The sequence below is a fragment of the Elephantulus edwardii genome, unplaced genomic scaffold (assembly GCF_000299155.1).
Source record: "Elephantulus edwardii isolate Elephantulus edwardi_28Jun2011 unplaced genomic scaffold, EleEdw1.0 scaffold00065, whole genome shotgun sequence".
Classification (NCBI taxonomy): domain Eukaryota; kingdom Metazoa; phylum Chordata; class Mammalia; order Macroscelidea; family Macroscelididae; genus Elephantulus; species Elephantulus edwardii.
In genome coordinates, this window is record NW_006399815.1 from 7,478,137 (window position 1) to 7,498,866 (window position 20,730).

General features: G+C 35.8%; 1 protein-coding gene across 1 annotated transcript; it reads left to right on the plus strand.

Annotated features, from left to right (window-relative positions):
- The first annotated feature begins 704 nt into the window (after positions 1-704).
- On the plus strand, positions 705-16,457 carry TWF1 (twinfilin actin-binding protein 1). The gene is given in 9 exon segments (XM_006903592.1): positions 705-831; positions 2,620-2,697; positions 4,957-5,135; positions 7,448-7,543; positions 8,734-8,838; positions 10,998-11,123; positions 12,700-12,850; positions 13,002-13,123; positions 16,087-16,457. Coding segments are annotated over 9 exon segments (1,155 nt in total). The 3' UTR covers positions 16,258-16,457.
- The last annotated feature ends 4,273 nt before the right edge of the window (positions 16,458-20,730 follow it).

A 20,730-nucleotide genomic window follows, 5' to 3' on the forward strand; every position in this document is an offset into this window, starting at 1 on the left:
GGCACATAACAACAACATAAATTAGTGGTAATTCCATCTTTCTTTTATGCCATTTTCAGCTCAAAATGTGGAAGAGCCCGAAATCAGCCTCAGAGTTTACAAAGGTTCAACTGACCAGAGGAATCACTCTAGTTAACTGCCCTTCCTATTCTGTGGCTTTTTTAAACTAGAGAGAAAGGAAAATTTGGTCTCTAAATGCCCAATAAAAAACTTAAAAGTAAATAATAATGGGGGAAATTGAATGAGAGGCAGTTTACATATTACTTCTCTTTTGAAAACGCAACAAGAAGTGATAGCTTCTTCACATTGATTTGATTACAGAAGAGTAGATTGAAAAGCACGCTGCCCACTATTTTTTCAAAACTGTAAATTCGTATTTGGTAAAACCGTCGTTTCCATTTCTGACTATCTTCTTGTGGACCCAGCGAATGGTGGTGTCCAGATACCGATAGGATGCAGGGGACATTCAAGAAGCCGTAGTACCTGCACTGTGGTGGGATGACTTAGGGGAGAAAATGGTGCAGCTGGTGCTGAAGGCAGTGACGACGGACAGGAGGTGAAGCCGAGCCCGAGGCCCGGGCTCCCGGCCGACCTGCACCCGCACCCCCGCAGCAGGCGGCACCGCAGGCCCGCGGCGGGGGCAGCGAGGGCGCTCGGGGACACCGTCGGCCGCGCGGGGCGGGGCAGCCACGAGTCGCGGGCGGATGACGCGCCCGGGCCGGTAGAGAAGGAGCCACTTCCTGGAGCCGCCGGCCGGGGCCGCTCGCAGCACTTTGCGCTGGAGCCGGGAGTCTGTGGCCGCCGCCATGTCCCATCAGACCGGCATCCAAGGTAACGACGCTTGGCGCGGCCCGCGGGGAAGGGGCTCCCGGGAGGCCCAGCAGAGCTGGCGGGCGACGGGACGGGCAAGGCCTTAGTCGGGCTCGGGGCGCGGGGAGGGAGTCCCGCGGGGCGCACGGGCCTCGGCGCCTCTCCCCGCTCAGGTGCCTGGCGCTGCCGGCCTGCGCTTGCTTCAGCCCTGGCCGCATCGCTGCCACGTTGCAGGCTGACTTGACATTCGTAGCACCGGAGGAAATCTCTTTTCTGGGTGGCAGAAGTCGAGGAGAGTGCCCCCTTACTGCCCCCCACTTTAGCCCAACTTTCCCCGTTTTCATCAGGTAGGGAAGAGCTGCAACAGTAAAGGCGACCGAGTAGGGTTTGCTGTCGAGAAATGGAAGACTTAATTTCACAATTCGAAAGACGCTGCTTAGAGGCTTTGGTCATAGAAAGAAAGATTCCAGAATATTATTTAGAGGCTTTGGACGTAGAAAGAAAGACTCCGGAATATTAATTCACACCAGCAAGAGTACTTCCTAAACTCTTACACCTCCTTTCTGGCAATAGGAACATGAGTGATGTTCCAAGAATACGAAGTATATTTACCGCTTTATTCCCAGGGCACTTTCCAAAGCAACTCAAGAGTCTAGTCTATAGGCTACATTTAATCATCTAGTGCAGGCAGTTGAATGTGCAGTAATAGCAGACTTCCATTATTGCCCACGCTGAAAATGGGCAGTGTGGAAAAGCTGACCTCATCAGAATCAAAGACTATATCCCGAGGTTACTGGAGATCGCTTAACGAGTTCTAATATAAACCCAAGCTCGCTCTTCTCTTTCCCCAGATGATTCTGTAATTGTGTGTGTTTAAAAGACCTTTTACAACACACAAAACCAGTGTAAACCTAAAAGCATCCTTTATTTGTTTTACTTTTGATATAGCAGGCACTAAAATAAACTGACGTAGTTCTTACTGACAAAAGAACAAAATCAGAGGGAAATTTGCTTTGATATAAAAGCCAAAAAGAGTGAGGTTATTAAATACCTGCTCAGTCAACTTACTCTCAACTTTTGAAAATATTTAAAGTAGAATTGAATGCATTTTATTTATTAATTTTTATCTTCATTTACAAGATACCTGATAGTGTTCTAACGGGAAAATTTAGAAAATGTTGGTGTCTGTCATAAGCTTACAATTGAACTAAGAAAGGAAGCACATTTTTTTTAACATTTTCACATTTTAAAATGGTCAGTATTCTTTCACATTTACCATTTGTCTAATACTGAGTTTAGTCTTCACTATATTACTTGTAGTAGTATTCTTGTTTAGAATTTTTTTATGCACCTAAAACATTTTTTGTATATATATTTTCTAATGTTAATACTTCCATTAACTTTAGTGGAAAACAGTGAACAGGTAGGTCATTACCAAAAAGTCGGTATTCTGTGAATTTTTTTTTTTAGGTAGACTCTCCCTTCACAACTCTCCCAATTGTAATCTCTACCCAATTGTAATTCATGATGCAAAAATAATTATCTTCTTATATATTGTTTTAGGAAAGTATATGTGTAATTTATATTTTTAAAATATGTTAAAGCTGTTCCTTAGCTGTGTACAATGTAATTCGTGTTAAGCCTTTTAAGTTTTAAGATTTAAACTACCAGTAATTAAGATTTTTCTATACCTAAGATTTTTTCCTTTGAGTTGGATTAATTTCTTTCTCACTTGATTAGAAAAGGAAAGTACTAATAATAACTTTTGTATAAAAAGTAGATTTACTTTTTTTTTCTCTTTTCCCACAGCTAGTGAAGATGTTAAAGATATCTTTGCCAGAGCAAGGAATGGAAAATACAGACTTCTGAAAATATCTATTGAAAACGGTTAGTTAAACATTGAAAAATATTTCTGATCCCTAGATTAATTGGTGTCATATTTTTAAATTTAAAAATCTCATCCAGTAGTTTGGACCATTAATTAATGTGCAGCAAGTTCAGAGCTTGCTGTTTGTAAATTTACCATCTGCCTTGGATCTGGTAAACTTGGGACGAGTTCCCTTGGGTCCTCACTTTTGAATTCTGTAGCTATCAGGAATACAGAAAGATGTTGTTGGTTTTCAGTGTGACGTCTTTCTCGTTCACTCTTTTGTCTCAATTTCTGTACCACAGTCAATTTCTAATGTCAGTACTTCCATATCTGGAATGGAAATCAGTAAACAGTTGATTGTCCAAAAAAATTTTTTAAGAAGTCACTTGTTAATTGTTGTTAGTTTTGAATTAGATTTTTTTAAAAAAGAAGAAACCACAACACTCCCATTTTCTGTATCTAATTGTAACCCATGCTAAAGAAAGGATAGCTTTTTTTAAAAAAATGTTTTGGGAAAGTTCTGAGGATGTTACAAACTATAATTAAAATAATTCTGCAAGTAGTGATACTAGTAAGAAGGGAAAATCTTTTAATACTGAGAACTTAAGGGAGATTTGAATGTGAATAATTAATATTAGCTACTTGATCATGAATATGTTAAAATAGCCTGTTGTCTTAATTTAGTTAAGTACCTTGGAATGTTTTGTTTTGAAAAAATAACTTATTCTTTAATAAACTGTAAGTAAATCTAATTTACTTTGCATTTTTTACTTATAAATTAAAAATATAAGAAATAGCTTGTATAATATGTAATATAAATATGCATTTACAAAATGTCTTTACTATTTAGAAACATAAATAAGGACACCTTAAATATTCAGTTAAATGAGCTCTAGTTTGTAATTTATCCTTTTGTACCTAACTAACCTCTTTAAGGATGGAAAACACCATTATATCCTAAACCATTATTTTCTGTTATTACTTACTTGTATTTTGGGGGTATGTGTGGAATTAAATAAGGAAACGTCAAAGAATAAATACAAATCCCTCTATCTCTTCTTATGTTAGTAACTGCTAACATTTCACAGTATTTGTTTCAAGCTTGTTTTTAATGCAATATTTTCCAGTATTAAACATTTCTATTTTTTGCCTTTCCCTAAGGCAACTAAATTGAGATTATTTTCCCCCTTTAAAAAAAAAATTATTCTATTTCATCATTTTGTGTGTGTGTGTGTGTGTGTGTGTGTGTGTACCGTCAAATCAGATATGACAGGTACAGGAGGATATTATTCCTCCTTCTCCAGCAGAACATCTGGTGGATTCGAACCATGCACCTCTGAGATTGCAGTGCAGCTTCTTGCCAGTAGGCCACCAGAGCTTACCCGTTTTCCCCATTTTCCCCGTCACTTAATAACCGCTGTTTTGAGTTTAAGTTTATGTAAGTTACATGACAACATTTTATTTTGTATCATTCCTTTTTGTCTAAATATTTTTTTAATTAGTCTTGCTGTATTAAAAATCCATTACTTTTTAAAAATAATAATACAATTGCATCACGACATATTTATCCATTCTCTGAACTGATGAACAATTAGGTTATTTCTAGTTTTTATTGTTAATTCTTCAGTGCTGTACATATGTGTAACAAATACTTTATGCAGAGTTTATTTTTATTTTACTTGACTATTTTAAGTAATTTTTCAAAGTGACCATGTCAGTATAATTTTTTGTATCTGTAGCATTATGCCAAATAGAAGTTAAACCAGTTTTTATTTACAATTCCTTTTTTGTGTAAAGTTTTTTCTTTCAATTGTGAGTTTAATGAAAAGGTCAATTTTCTATTTACTGTTTCTTAAAGTACAATACTGTTGATTTTGAAAAATATACTTTTGAGTTGTAATGCATCTATATTAATATCTTTTGTTGGTAACTTACAATTTTGGAAAATGAAATTATAATCACTGATTATTTGGCCATATATCAACAATTATGGTTCTTTTTTTTTTTTCAATTATGGTTCTTTTAATATTTCCTTTCATGCATTCCTATATACATCACATTATAACCATGTCATGCATAAAACCTTCATGACTGGTTTTTTCAACCCATGCCTGTTTTAACAATTTTAGATCATAAATATTTTCTGTGTGCCATATTTTTTCCTTTTAATTCTATGATGGAATAATAATTAGCGATAAGTATTATAATTCTTTTAGCACACTGTCATTTGGGATTGCAGACTACTTGTATAACTTCGTAAAAATTTTTCTTCATAGAGCAACTTGTGATTGGATCATGTAGTCAGCCTTCAGATTCGTGGGATAAAGATTATGATTTCTTTGTTCTGCCTCTACTGGAGGAAAAACAACCGTGCTATATATTATTCAGGTTAGATTCTCAGAATGCCCAAGGATATGAATGGATATTTATTGCATGGTCACCAGATCATTCTCACGTAAGTATAAACGAATACAGGAATTTATTTAAAGTTAAATGTTGGGAATTCTCCCTCCCCCTTAAAAAGGATCTTAGGCCACAAAATTGAAAAGCAATAATAATTTCCCACCAAAAAAGGAACAAACATGAGGGGGAAATAATCTCTGGATTATGGAATTAGGAGTAATATGCTAGAATTTTTAAGTTTTGCCTTTGAAATCCAAATCAGTATCAATATTGAACTCCATGGTTTAAAGTTAGTAAAGGTGTACTCCAGGGTTGTATTTTCTTTCCATACCTATTCAGTCTGTATGCTGAATGTATCATTCAAGAAGCTGGAATATATAAAGAAGAATATGGGTTCAGGATTGAAGGAAGACTCATAAAAAATCTGTTTCTCAGATGACAAAGCCTTGCTGCAGGAAGTGAAAAGGACTTAAAGCACTTGTTACAGAAGATCAAAGACTACATTTTCCAATATGGGTTACATTGTAACCTCAACAAAACAAAACCCTTCACCACTGGAACAGTAGGCAGCATCATGATAGATGGAAGAAAGATTGACGTCACCAGTGATTTAATTTTAAATCGATCCACAATCAACACTCAAAGTTACAGCAGTCAAAAAATCAAAAAGACATGTTGCATTGGGAAAATCTGTCAGGGACCTCACGAGAGTACTAAAGAATAAGAATGTCTGTGTATAGACGAAGGTGCACCTGATCCAAACCTTGGTATTGTTTTCAGTTACTTCCAATGCATCCGAAAGTTGGGCAGTGAATAAGGAAGACAGAAGAATTGATACCTTTGAATTGTGGTGTTGGAGAAGAGTACTGAATGTCTGATAGACTGCCAAAAGGAAGTACAACAAGGGTGCACCTTAGAGACAAGGATGGTGAAACGTGGTCTCGCATATTGTAAGGAGGTTGCCAGTCCTTGGCAAAAGACACCATGTTGGGAAAATTAGAGGATCAAAGAAAGAGGAAGGCTCCCAACAAGATTGATTGACATGATCACCGTAATAGTGGGCTTGAGCATTATCATATATGCTGAGGGTGGCACAGAATAGAGCACTGTGCAGAACTATTGTTCATAGGGTTGCTGTGAGTCAGTCGACTTGATGGCACCTAACAACAGCAGTGTTCAAGTAATGGACATACCACACAACTATTCGTTAGAAAAGCTCATTAGTAGATTGCCTAAATAAATGGAGCAAACAACTATTCATATATAAATATTGTCCTCTGGTTTTAAAAATTCCCGAGTTGCTTACAAAAAACTACTTTTTCCCAAAAGTTATCTGCATGTCTTTCTCAAAGGATCATCTCATTCTTTAATTCCTTGCATCTTATTTGAAAGAACTAATTGTATATATGTTGTTAAATATCATTGAGGCAGATCTGACGCCTTGTTGACTCTCTACTAGGTCTTAAATGGTTGTTAATCACATGGGAGGAGATTGTCTATCTTTCTACTTTGGAGCAACTGATGAATTCAGACCACCTGTTTTGGGTTAGCAACACAACTCCTTAGCCTTAGGCACACTTGTTTTGATGTTATATCCTGTCAAGTCAGAAGTGACTCCTAGTTGACCCTCCAGCAGGTTTTCTGACTCAGTAATATCACTCAGAAGATTGCCTATCTTGCTCCCAGGAAGCAGCTGGTAAATTTGAGACATGTCTTGGTGTTGGCAGCATAACTCTTTGTGGCTAAGCCACTAAACTTACTATGTAACACTGTAAGTTTCACCATCCTTATATCTACGAAGCATTCTGGTTGCACTTCCTCCAAGACTGACTTAACTCTTTTTTTGTAATCCATGGGATAGTCATAGGATTATGAAACTGTTGCTGTTGGTTGGTAACAATTTAGTAGTTCTCTGTGGATGCTAGTAGAGTCTTTAATATTTTACATCTTTGTGTCCTTTATGAAGTGGTAAGTGCTATAGTTATACCAGGAATTTATCTTTTTAAACAACTTGATCAGTATTATGTGTTTGCTTTGAGTAATACGTCAATATCTGGGTTACATCATTTCAATGATTTTTTTTTCTCATTTTTTAAAATTTTTCATTCTTGAACTCATTTCAGACCTTGAAAAATTGAAATTTTTTTCCTTCCTAGAAAATGACACATACTATAAATGGAACTCTACCTTAAAACTGTTCATATAACTACTTAGATGTTCATTTTTATGATTATTTGTTTACAGTATTTTAGCATTAGTAGATTTTAGGTTTTCATAATTTATTTTTGCATCTTGGGCTTGATGAATTAAAAATACTCAGTAATTTTATATTTTTGTGTATAAGCTAAACTTTCTTGTCTATAGGTTCGTCAAAAAATGCTATACGCAGCAACAAGAGCAACTCTGAAAAAGGAGTTTGGAGGTGGTCATATTAAAGATGAAGTATTTGGAACAGTAAAGGTACAAAACTTTGGTTTCTACATGTAAATTAAAATAATGAAAGTAGTTTTTCAGTTTTGTGTGGTTGTGTGTAATTGAGTTGGAACTGACTCATAACTGACCCGCCAGTGGGTTTTCAGAGGCAGTCATCACACCAGAGGAGGTTGTCCAGCCTTCTTCCTTGAGGCAACTGGGAGATGTGAACTGTGTGGCTTTGGGAATGCAGCACAGATTCTTCTACTAGGCCACCAGAGCTCCTTCTCAGTAATGAGTAAATAAATTCAAATTATGAAAAAAATTGTTATGTTTAATAAGATACACAAATTTATTAATATTTAACTGGGTTTATTAATGCATCTCTATTTCATATGTGCTATTAAAACATACTTCATGCTTTTAAAGTATATTATCATCATCTTTCTTAGTCCATAGAGAGACATCAAAAAACACATCTTGAAGATCATCTAGTTCATTCTTTTACCTAATTCAAAATTATCATTTCAAGGATGAGGAAATATAAAAGTGAGAGATTGTGAAAACATTTTTTGTTACAGTTTACCTTAAAATACATGTATTTATATATCACACTTAAATTAAGAAAATTAATGTGTATTTGCTGAGCAGGTGCAGTTTTTTTTTAAAAAAACTTATTGTGGTTCACAAAGGAATATAATCTCATTGACAGAACCCAAGACTTATTTGGGATACACTGCTGGTTCCTTTATTTTGAAATCTATTCTCTCTGAATTTTAGTCTTCCAGACCACACATTAATGGTGATAAGTATCCCTCTTTGTTTTTATCTTTTTCTTCCTTTGAATATAAGTAGTTTGTGTAATGTAATAACTTTCTATGGCTAATTATAGAAAAATTATGTAAATAATTACAGAATAAACAGTGAATATGTTGATTATTTAATAGTTACAGAACATAGTTTTCCAGCAGGCTAATCATAATTGTCCAGCTGACTTGAAGTATGACCAGATATATCATGTAATTGACAAACTCCGTCCCATCACCAAATGAATAGAAAGGATTATTGTTATAAATCTTTAGGAAATAAAAAATAGATAATCATCATAAAATATTTTTAAAACTGTGAAGTAGGGATTTAAAATTAAGAAAAACTAGCAAAATTTTCACAATTTAGATATCCTTACTGAATTTGACTTGTAGGCTGTAACTGCTAACAGTTCATTTCTTTGCTTCCAGGAAGATGTGTCACTAAATGGCTATAAGAAGTATTTGCTATCACAGTCTTCTCCTGCTCCACTAACTGCAGCTGAGGAAGAATTACGGCAGATTAAAATTAATGAGGTAAATTGTAGTTTCAGACAATTCTAAAATTCTTAAGTGTTGGGAAATACCACAAATAGATAAAACAAGTGAATGAGGTAGTTGAGGTTTATTCTATTTCGTTCAGAAAAAGACTTTCAGAGAAAAAAGAAGAAAGTTAAAAATTAATGTTGAACTTTTTAACAATTCATAAATGGCTTTCTGTTCTTTAAAATACATATGTAAGAATTGAGTACATTAGTTTTTAAATTTGTACTCACAAGCAATGGAAAAAGGGTCTTTACCTATTTGATATAAAAGATCTTAAACCTGTTAAAGTCTGATAGAAGTTATTTTGTTTTGTTATCTTAGAGACAAGTGATGTCTTAAAGGGAATAAAGTATAAATTCTGTAAGGTGTATGTTGTTGTTGTTATATACCAGTGAACGAACTCAGAGCTGACCCTCCAGCAGGTTTTCCTGGGCAGTGAATCACATGGGAGGATATATCCTTTCTTTGTCCTGCAGATAGTTGACGATTTAGAACTGTATGCCTTTGCATTGACAGCACAGCTTTTATCTACACTTGGCCTCCAGAGCTCCCTTACAAAGTGAATAGGAATTTATAAAATGTCTAGAAATTACTTGGATGAAAATATCTACATAAAACTACTATATGTTGGTTTTGTTGTTAGGTGCCATCAAGTCAAGTACAACCCATAAAGACCCTATGAACAACAAATCTGAACTCTGTCCTATCCTGTGCCATCCTCACACTTCGTCACACACTAATGCCCATTGAGACAGTCACTGTCAGTCTGCCTGATTTAAAGTCATAAATGTCATAAAATGGTTACTTGAATACTTCTGTATCATATTAGAATCAATGAATTTCAGCCATATCTTGGTTTATCATATTTTCAGTTTTTCTAATTATGAGTGTAAGGAGCATTGGTGGATCTCAGTACTGTGTTACACTGGAAACCAACATCTGAGGCTCCGTGGTTTGAACCCACCAGCGATTCCTTGGGAGAAAGATGGGCAGTCTCTCACTAAGATTGTTACTGTTTGTCATCAAGTCAGAACCAACCCTAGCTGACCCTCTGTTTATAAAGATGAGTAAATAACTTAGATTAAGGGAAAATAAAAATATTTGTAACCTTAGAAACCTGATAAGGGGTCATTTTGATAGCAGTGACTTAATATATGCTGAGATTTTACACAAAAGGACAAGTAGCAAGAAACCACTGGTAGAGGTCAATCTGGAAAATGGTTGAGTTTAAAAATATTAATTTGGTAGCAAGGATCCATCCTATTATTTTTAACTCGAGTTATTTGAGTACCTTTTTATGGATATATTTATAAGTTTGATAGTTTGTTTTATTCTTTGCAATCAGAACCCAGAGGATCATGTTGGGGTATGCATTTGCATATATTTTATAATGTTTCATTAACTAATATCATTTCTACTGTAGAATCTCCATTCATTTTTTTTTAATTAAAAACACTATTTGACTTCTTTGGCAACACTGCAAATGAGATCCCGTACTAGCTATCATTTATTGAATGCTTACAAATCTTAAACTTAAGCATTGAAAGCTTTTTTGACATATCCTCCTCTCTTCAGTACATGTGCACCTTTGTTCTTAGTAAAGAAAGCTCTCTATGTCTGGAACTTCTGCAGTCGTATTTGTTGAGCTGTATTGTGTCTTTGTATACTGTTCGTACTCCTTTAAATTCAGTGCATGATGTTTGTGTTGCATCTTATGTCCAGAAAAACAATGTAAAGCTTTTTGCAGTATTGTATGTGTATCACCCTGTTCATAAATTTTTATCACGTTTTGTGATTAATGTTATAATCTGATAACATATTAAAAAGCTTATGTATTTCATTGAAATTCTACCAGAATAGAATATATAAGCAAACAAAACCCCCGAAGTCCCAGTATCTCTGCACTTCATTTAAATCTTTACTCACAACATTTTCGTGAAGATGTCATGCACTCTGCATGTGATAAAGTACTAGTAGAACCATATAAAATTGTTTTAAGTTCATGGTGTTTTTAAGTATTTTTAGTTCTATGTTGGGCAAATGTTAAATGATGTTTACTTTATAGAGACTGAGTTTTTTAAATTACTTTTGCCATAACTTTGCTAAATGCTATAACATTACCAGTGAATTAAATATCCTGTCATATTTAGGTGCAAACTGATGTGAGTGTGGACACTAAGCATCAAACACTACAAGGAGTAGCATTTCCTATTTCCCGAGATGCTTTTCAGGCTTTGGAAAAATTGAGTAACAGACAGCTCAACTATGTGCAATTGGTAAGAGATAAGTAATAATTATTTTGAAATGATGATTTTCTAAATGCATTCATTCATTCCATGTTGTTGTTGTATCTTATCAAGTCAGAAATGATGCATACTTCACCCTCCGGAGGGTTTTCAGAGGCAGTTAATTGCACTTAGTACTCAGTGCATATGTTGTTGTTATATGCTGTCGAGTCGCTTGTGACTCATAGCGACCCTATGCACAACAGCCATAAACTCTGCTCTGTCTTGTGCCAATCGCACTGTCTCTGACACACCCATCCCGATTACCCCAGTCACCAAATCAGTCCACTTCATAGAAGGCCTTCCCCTCCTGCGCTGCCCTCCAACCTCCCAAGCATGATATTCCTCTCCAAGGACCGGTCTCTCTTTACAACATGTCCAAAGTATGTTAGACGGAGCCTCAGAATCCTTGCCTCCAAGGAGCAGCCCGGTTAAACCCTTTTCAGGGTGAATCTGTTTGTTTTCCTAGCAGTCCATGGTACTCTCAATACTCTTCTCCAGCACCACAGCTCAAAGGCATCAATTCTCCTTCTATCCTCCTTGGTCATTGTCCAACTCTCTGATGCATAACAAGTGATTGTGAAGACCATGGCCTGTATCAGAAGCACCTTAGTCTCCAGAGAGACACCATTGCTCTTCAGTATTTTGGAGAGGTCCCTAACAGCAGACTTTCCCATGGCAATGCGCCTTTTAATTTCCTGGCTACTGGTGCCGAGAGTGTTGACTGTGGAGCCAAGCAAACTAAAGCTGTGAACAATCTCAATCTCTTCACCATCCATCCTGATGCTTCCAATTGTCCCAGTGGTGAGAATCTTTGTCTTCTTGACATTGAGCCTCAATCCATATCGGAGGCTACAGTCCTTGACCCTCTGCAGCAAGTGCTTCAGGTCCTCCTCAGTTTCAGCAAGCAGGGTTGTGTCATCTGCATAATGCAGATTGTTGATAGATCTTCCACCAATCTTGACCCACATTTCTCCTCATAGAGCCCAGCCTCCTGGATGATCTGTTCTGCATACAGGTTGAAAAGGTACGGAGATAGGATGCATCCCTGGCGTATGCCCTTCCCAATTTTGAACCATACAGTGTTCCCTGGCTCTGTTCTGACAACTGCCTCCTGTCCCAAGTATAGGTTTTTGCATTAGAACGATCAAGTGTTCTGGGATTCCCATTCTTCTCAGAGTCAGCCACAGTTTGTTATGATCCACACAGTCAAACACCTTTGCATAGTCAATGAAACACAGATAGACATTCCTCTGGTATTCCCTGCTTTCAGCTAAGATCCATCTAACATCAGCTATAATAACTCTAGTACCACGACCCCCTCTAAGCCCAGCCTGGACTTCTGGCAGTTCTCTGCTGATGTGCTGGGCTGTTCCAGTCGTTTTTGGATAATCTTCAGTAGAATCTTGCTTGCATGTGAAATCAGTGAGATTGTTCTATAGTTTCCACACTCTGCTCAATGCATAAGGTTTATAAAATACAAAACAAAATGGTTTTGTCATAAATTCTCTTATTGTTTATAATGACTTCTTTGCTTCTGTTTTAATGACTGTTTTCTTATTGACAGGAAATAGATATAAAAAATGAAATTATAATTTTGGCCAACACTACAAATACAGAACTAAAAGATTTGCCAAAAAGAATTCCCAAGGATTCAGCACGTTACCATTTCTTTCTGTATAAACATTCCCATGAAGGAGACTATTTGGAGTCAATAGGTATATGATACACATGCTATTTTCAGTTTACTTCTTTGTATTTGAACCACTATATACTTAACTTTCTTACTCAAGGCTGTAGATGTTTTATGAGGCTTAATACTTGCTTAATTTATATGCTACTAATTGTATATATTTTTTTAATTTACAGTGTTCATTTATTCAATGCCTGGGTATACTTGCAGTATAAGAGAGCGGATGCTTTATTCGAGCTGCAAGAGTCCTCTGCTAGAAATTGTAGAAAGACAACTACAAATGGATGTAATTAGAAAGGTATATATATATTTCTATAATTTCTAGTTTTTGCTAGATTTTTCTTGTCTCTTTGAACTTACAGTTCATCTTTTACTGTGATTTATAAAAAAAGCATATCTTTATTTTCTTGTTCAGATCATAAATCCTTTGGATCTTACTCTAGGTACTGATAGGTACCCATAAAAACTTCCCTCTCCCTGTAGATGTGGTAGGAATTGTGTTATCAAGTATCAAGGCAAATAGATGTGGTTTAGGATCCACTAGCCTCCACAGGAGAAGGATGGGCACAATCTATTCTATGTGTCAGTTCTACCTTGATGGAGAAAGACAACATCCACAAATAGTAGACATGAGCTATATGTGGTTATTTCAATATGAATTAATTGAAATGAAATAAAAATTCAAAAGTTCTATTCCTTAATTGCACTAGCCTCATTTTAACTGTTCATTAGCCATATGTGGCGAGCTATAATATGGGGCAGTTCACCGTTAACATTTCCTTCACTGCAAAAAGTTCTGCTGCTAGATGTGCATATTTGGGATCCTCTGTTAATAATCCATTTATAACTGTGTATTAAAGAGTAGTTGAAACTCTTTATTAGTTTTTGGAAATGGAAGGAAAGGGCATAAACATTTAAATTGTTTAGCTGACTTACCGTTTTCCTAATTTTTTATATACAAATGAGGCATGAGGAAAGGTAACATTCATTTATGAACACTTCAAAACTACCAGTACCTTAATTACTGAACCCTTTGGGCTTTTTATGTTCCTAAGAAAGCATCTTCGCATGATTTTCCTAGCAGGAGTTGGCTGACTTTTCCTACAAAAAGTCTAATTGTTAATATTTTAGAACCTACCAAAGTATATGTGGTCTGTTGTATATTTTTATTTTTGCTACTCTTAAAAAAATAGAAAAAAACATTCTTAGCTTTGGCTGAATTTGTTCTGAAGATCAGTTTGCTGGCCCCTGTTAGAGAATTCTTTCAAATACTTAAAATGAAAAGGCTGTGAATAAAGTGTCTTAACTATATCCCCCAGATCCCTCATGCCACTGCTGCTGATTTAAATCAGACTTATCAAGGCTATAGTACATAGTAAGTAGATCTGCCCCTTAAGAGTTTCGAAGGCTCCACGTCTTTATGGAAATGGACTGCCACATACTGTCCCTGCAGAGCTACTGGTTTGTTTGAACTGCCAGCCTTTAGCAGTTGAGTGCTTTAACCACTGTGACATCTATCTAGATTATAGAACCAGCTGTGATGGTGTGGTAGGGGCATCTGACCTTCAACAACATAAATATCAGCCCAAGGCTGATTGATAATGAAGTTGAGGTCAACCATACCCTCCACCTTTCAAACTTTTAACCAATTCTGACACCAACTATACTTCCTGTGGCCCATTCTACTTCTCTGCTGAGTTTGATAATTTTTGAAATAAGCACACAATTCACAGATATACAATTTTTGGTTTACTAGGGAAATAGGTTACGATTTAGGATTAAAAATTACTCAGGCTACAGTTTGGTGAGCTGTGCCCACAGGCAGACGTTTCTGGCCTTCAGCACCTTCATTAAACACCTGGAAGCATTCGGCTCTCTTGCTTGCTACTAGTCTAGCCTCACTACATGCCTGAGGCAATCTAGTCTTCCATTTGATTTCCGTGGCCTAAAATACACAGCTCTCCTCTAGTGGGTCAGCAGGCCCACTGTAGTTACCTTTCTCTGTGGGCAAGGAAGCCCACTGCACCATCTCACCTCATCCCCCTGTTCTATTACATCTATTTCTCAGCCACCACTTTCTGCCTTTTGTGCTATCTCTGATGCCTCCTCTCGCTCAGTGTCTCTTAGTCTTGGAGTTTCTTAATATAGGGAGCCTGAGTCCCAAGACTGTGCTTTAACTTCTGGCCCCCTCTTTTAGGTGATAGTGAAGTTTCGTCTTTATACCTCTGTCATATGGTCTCTCAGCCAAGTGGATTGACACAGTGACTGCAACAATAGGCTCAAGAGATTGTGAGGATGGCACAGGCTTCAGATCTGTTATGAGTTGAACTCTGTTTGAGGGCACATAACACCACCACGCTGCACGAGGGTTCCTGTGCACCTTATTTGTATTGTTAGTAAGCTTTCCAATCCCATTGGTGCACCACAAGCACTTTACCCTCTTAGTCCTACCTAGTCATTTTGTGAGAGTAATAAAACTTGTAAGAAATGCCATATAAAAGTAATAAAGTGGAAAGATCCAGCGGGGATCAGGGAAAACGGGATAATGGAGGTCATAGTTCAAGGGTGATAAAGTTTTTTTACTTTTCTTTTTTTAATGGTAATTAATTTTATGAAATACAATGAAGGGGAATGATAGTATGAAATACAATCTGCATGAAGTATAATGTCAATCACAATGTATAGGAGTTTTATATGCAGAACAATATAATTTTTTTTTTTAAGTAATCAATTGCATGGTACTGAATAACTTGAGAATATATTGGTGGCTTTTATTAGTTGACATTTAAATTGATGCAGTACCAACACTAAACCCACTGCTGTCAGTATTTTTCTGCAGCCCTATAGAATATATTAGAACTACCCCTTGAGGGTCCCAGAGCTATCATGCTTTACAGAAGCAGGCTGCTTCATCTTTCTTTTTCTCCAGAGCAGTCAGAGGGCTTGACTCAACATTTCAATTAATAGTCAAATGGTTTGATCATAGTGTCACCAGAACTCTAAGTTGTTGAGGTAAGAGGAAACTGAGCATTAAGTGGTTTTAATTGATTATCCGAGTAACTTACCTAGCTATCCACCCTTCAGAAAAACTGATTATTTAGGTATGCTGATTTTTCTTTTGTTGAAATGAGTACTTTTTATTTATTTGTGAGCATTTGTGTTTCACATCTAAAAACAGACTTGTTGCTTATATTAAGTTTTGAATGTTTTGCTTGTTTATATTATATGACCCTACATTATAGTAATCTCATTTTTTTGCAGATTGAGATAGATAATGGGGATGAATTGACTGCAGACTTCCTTTATGAAGAAGTACACCCAAAGCAGCATGCACATAAGCAGAGTTTTGCAAAACCAAAAGGTCCTGCAGGAAAAAGAGGAATTCGAAGACTAATTAGGGGTCCAGCTGAAACTGAAGCCACAACTGATTAAAAGGATTATCTTAAATGTTATGATACTAGTTTTTTAAAAGTTCAGCTTTTAGTACAGGAGAACTGAAATCATTCCATGTTGATAAAAAGTAGGGGGGGAAAATTGCAATTTTTTAAAAGTAGCACTTTTCACTTCTGTGTGTTTTTAAAATTAATGTTCTAGAAGACTCATGATTTCTATTTTGAGTTAAAGCTAGGAAAGGATTCAACATAATATGTTTCATTCTGGCACATTTTTCATAGAGTGATGATTCCACACTTTCACATAATACTTAAATTTTATAGTTGGGCTATTTTCAGAAAGTCTAATGTCTCATAGTAGGATATACTTACTCTTTTATGAGACATTTTAATTTTTTTTTGAGAGAGACAGAAATACCTTAAAATATTCATTATAGTTCATGAGTATGTTCAGGACCAGCTCAGATTATTTTCTAAGATAAAAAATGAGTGTGCCTGCCTCGGAAAAGGTTTGGAAAATTGCATTATTATTATTATTCTGAGGAGTAATGCTAACTGTCAGACTGTTGGTATCATGTCTGCAGCTTTAGAAATATAGTGCTTTATTGCAGCAGTGTTTTCTGTTTGGCTTTATATTTTTTAATGGCATCAGAATTTTAATTCTGTACCATAGAGATTTCTAGGCTGTATATCTTCATGGATGCAGACTACCACATTTTTCTGGTGGATTCAAATGGCTTATGTGTTAGTTAGCAGCTAATCATTTTAACTACTGTACCACCAAGGTTTGTCTCTTTGAAACCTTAAAGGATATCAGATTTTTTCAGAAGGATTTTTATGACATTGAAAGGAGTGTTTAAATAACAGCTTTAGCAAATTTTTTAGTACATTAAAAAATATTCCCATATTAAAAGTAAGTCATTTCATTATACTATGAAGCCATATATTAAATTTATATTAATAGCATTTGAAAGCAAACAAAACAAAAATTGAGAATGTTTTAAACATTTTTTTCCTTCAAATTAATATTATGCATATAATTTTATCCATTTTTAGGAAATACTCAGATTTACTAATTTTAAAATCATATACTTTATTAGCTTAAAAGAGAGAAAACCACTTGAGAATTTTGTTTCAACTTAAGTATTTTCAAAATACACTAACTCTGCTAAAGCTCTGCATTTTCAGTTATAATTTAGAGATGTTTTGAGCCTCATTTTTCTTTGATACTTGAAAATGGAACTAGAACACTTCATGATTAACCTGCTGCAGGAGCCAGAACTTCATAGTTTTTTTCTCAATGAACTGAGGAGATCCAAGATTTGGAATTTTTTTGGTCTAAAACTTGATGCTGCATAAACACTTATCAGAAATGCACATTTCAGTATAAAATATGAAGCACTCATTTCTAATCTTATTACCTAAGGTAATATATGCACCTTTGAAAAATCCATTGTGTGTTGAAGTAAAGAATAATAGAATAATGAGTTGATAGATTTTTTTTAAGTATAATTAAGGTTACTTGTGTGAAGTTTTGTTTGTTTACAAATAATCAGACTATAATGTTTAAACATGCAAAATAATTGACAGCAATGTTGCACTTGTTTACTACATATATACTTTAAGTTGTTCCATGGGTGCACATAGTTACATAAACAGACAAATTACTACATTGGAGCTATGTTGCAGACCATAGCTGCACCTATTTTCAGTCAGGAAACAACAGCCTGTTATAATGATGGTATAAAACAATTCCGTAGTGAGTTATTTCTGCGCCATCATGTGCAATTTTACTCTTAAATTCCACTACACTAAATGGAAGTAAATGGACATTCCAGAATATAGATGTGATTATATAGTCTTAAAACTAATTATCAAACCAATGATTGCTGAAAATCAGTGATGCATTTGTTAGGGTATAAATCATCGTTTACAGTATGTTTTAGGTGACATCATAACACTAGATGGTGAATAAAGTATTTCCAATAAATTTATACAGCAGTGAAGAATTACATGCCTTCTGTGTACATTTTATAAGTACATTTTATATCACAATAAAATTTTTTTCTCCTTATGTGTTCTAAGTTGGTTTCCTACTGTAATTTAAAAAAATAGTTTGGAACTGAAAACTGTTTATAAAAGCCAACCACAAATTGAGATACTTGGGAGTAAACCTAACTAGAGACATAAAAGACCTACATAAATGAAAACAGGTTCCCTGCCAATGGATAGGAAGGCTCAATAGAGTGGAAATGACAGTCCTACCAAAAACAATCTACGTGTTAATCCTACTACAGATACCAAATTCATTTTTCAAAGAGAAAAGGCAATTGGCAAGTTTATGTGGAAAGAGACTCTAATAAGCAAAGCACTTCCGAAAAAAAAAATATGAAGTGGGAGGCCTAGCATTCTGTGATCTCAAAACCCACTATTCAGCTGTAATAATCAAAACAGCATGCTATGGCTACAATGACAAACCAATTGAACAGAATGGACAGCCCAGACATTAACCTATCTACATGTCATCAGCTGGTGTTCAACTTGGTAACAAAACTTATCAAATGAGAAAATGACCACCTCTTAAATGGTACTGGCAAAACCACTTCTGCCAGTAGAAAGCTGAAGCAGAGTACACATTACACACCATACACAAAAATCAACTGAAAGATTTAGGACAGATCAGAGACCTAGGGGTAAAGCCTAAAACTATTGGAAGGCCTACCATATAAATAGGCTGGCAAATACAGCAGTAAATGCACAACCAAGAGAATATAACATTGATGTATGAGATCTAAAGATTAAGTTTCAAAAACTCCAGTAAGGTGAAAAATAACATTTTGGCAATGGCATCTCAGGCACAGGTCTCATAATGAAAGTTCACAGAATACTACATGACCTCCACAAGAAAAAGATAACCCAATCACAAAAATGGGCAAAAAACATGGGAAAGCTTTTCATGACATTCAGATGGCGAACAAACATGCTCAAAATGACAAGAGAGATGCAAATCAAAACCATAATGAGAGACCCTCTCACCCCAATAGCAGTGGCAAAATTTAATAAAAGCAAGCAATATATGTTGGGAGAGGATGTGGAATGATGAGAACTCTCAGGCTGTTGGTGAGATTTAAAAATGGTACAACCAGTCAGGAAGGCAGTTCGGCTTTCCTCAAAAAGAAACTAGAAATAGCATTTGTTTTGTTACGTGTTGTTCAGTCACAAGTTATTCCACTGCTAGGAATGTTCACTGAGCAAGATAGAACCGAGACATAAACAATTATACACCAATGTGTTAAACACAAGAACATGGAACAACAAAAAAAAGTCCATCAACAAATGAATGGACTGAAGTTGTACATTTTTAATAAAATGGAATATAATGAAGCACTCAGGAGCAATGATTAAATAGTACATATATTTAAAAATTATATAAAAAATACTACATGACCTAGGAGAAACTAGACAGCATTATGCTGAGTGAACTGTCTTATTAGGATAAATACTGCATACGACCATTATAAAAACAGAAGGATAACTAGAAAAATGTGGATAAAGGTCTAGATTGGGAAAAGGGAGTCTGAGGGTGGAAAAGTGGGAAATCACAGGGTTGCAGAGTTTGGTGAGCAGAAGAAAGGGATGAAGAAATTAGGATCTAGTGAGGACCTGAAAAGATGGATTGCTGGTGATTAATTTTATAAAACACTGTATGGGAATGATCTGAGTGGAGAATGTGTGAAACAATGTGTATGAATGAAACAATATGTCTGAATTTTGTGTGCAAATATAAAATTTAAAAGAAAATGAAAAATTCTGCATAATTAAGTGCATTGTAGTGACAGGTTAAAAATCTCATTTGTTTATTCATTTACTAGCTTAAATCCAAGAAAGGATTTTAAGTAGCTTCTAATTTATATGTGTGTTTCTAAATTACAGGAACTACAAACCTATCCTAAACATGTCTTAGGAAATAGCAGTCAGAGCACTCCTTGGAAGCAAGCATGGCAAAATCTTACATATTTTGGGCATGTTGGTAGGAGAAGCTATTTCTTGGAAAGAGACATCATGCTTGGAAAGGTCAGTGAAAGGGAGGAAGACCCTCAAGAGATGAATCGGCACAGTGAGCAAAGCAACGGGCTCAAGTGTGTCAGAGATGATGAGGAAAGCACGGGCTAGGACAGGGTTCGTATCTATTCATAGGTCTTTATGAGTTACATTCAAATTGACAGCACCGAAGAATAGGGTGCTCTGGTGGTCTAGTGGCAAGAAACTGTGTTGCAATTCCAAAGGCACGGGGTTTAAGACCACCAGCTGCTCCATGGGAGAAGAATGGGCAGTCTCCTCCCATGTGATTAATTGCTTCTGAAAACCCACCAGAGTGTCAGCTATGGGTCATTTCCGACTCTATGGTACATAACAACAACAATTTATCAGGAAGGGGTGTTGGATTTTGTCAAATGCCTTTTCTGCATCAATTGCTAAGATCATGTGGTTCTTGTTACTTTGTTAATATAAT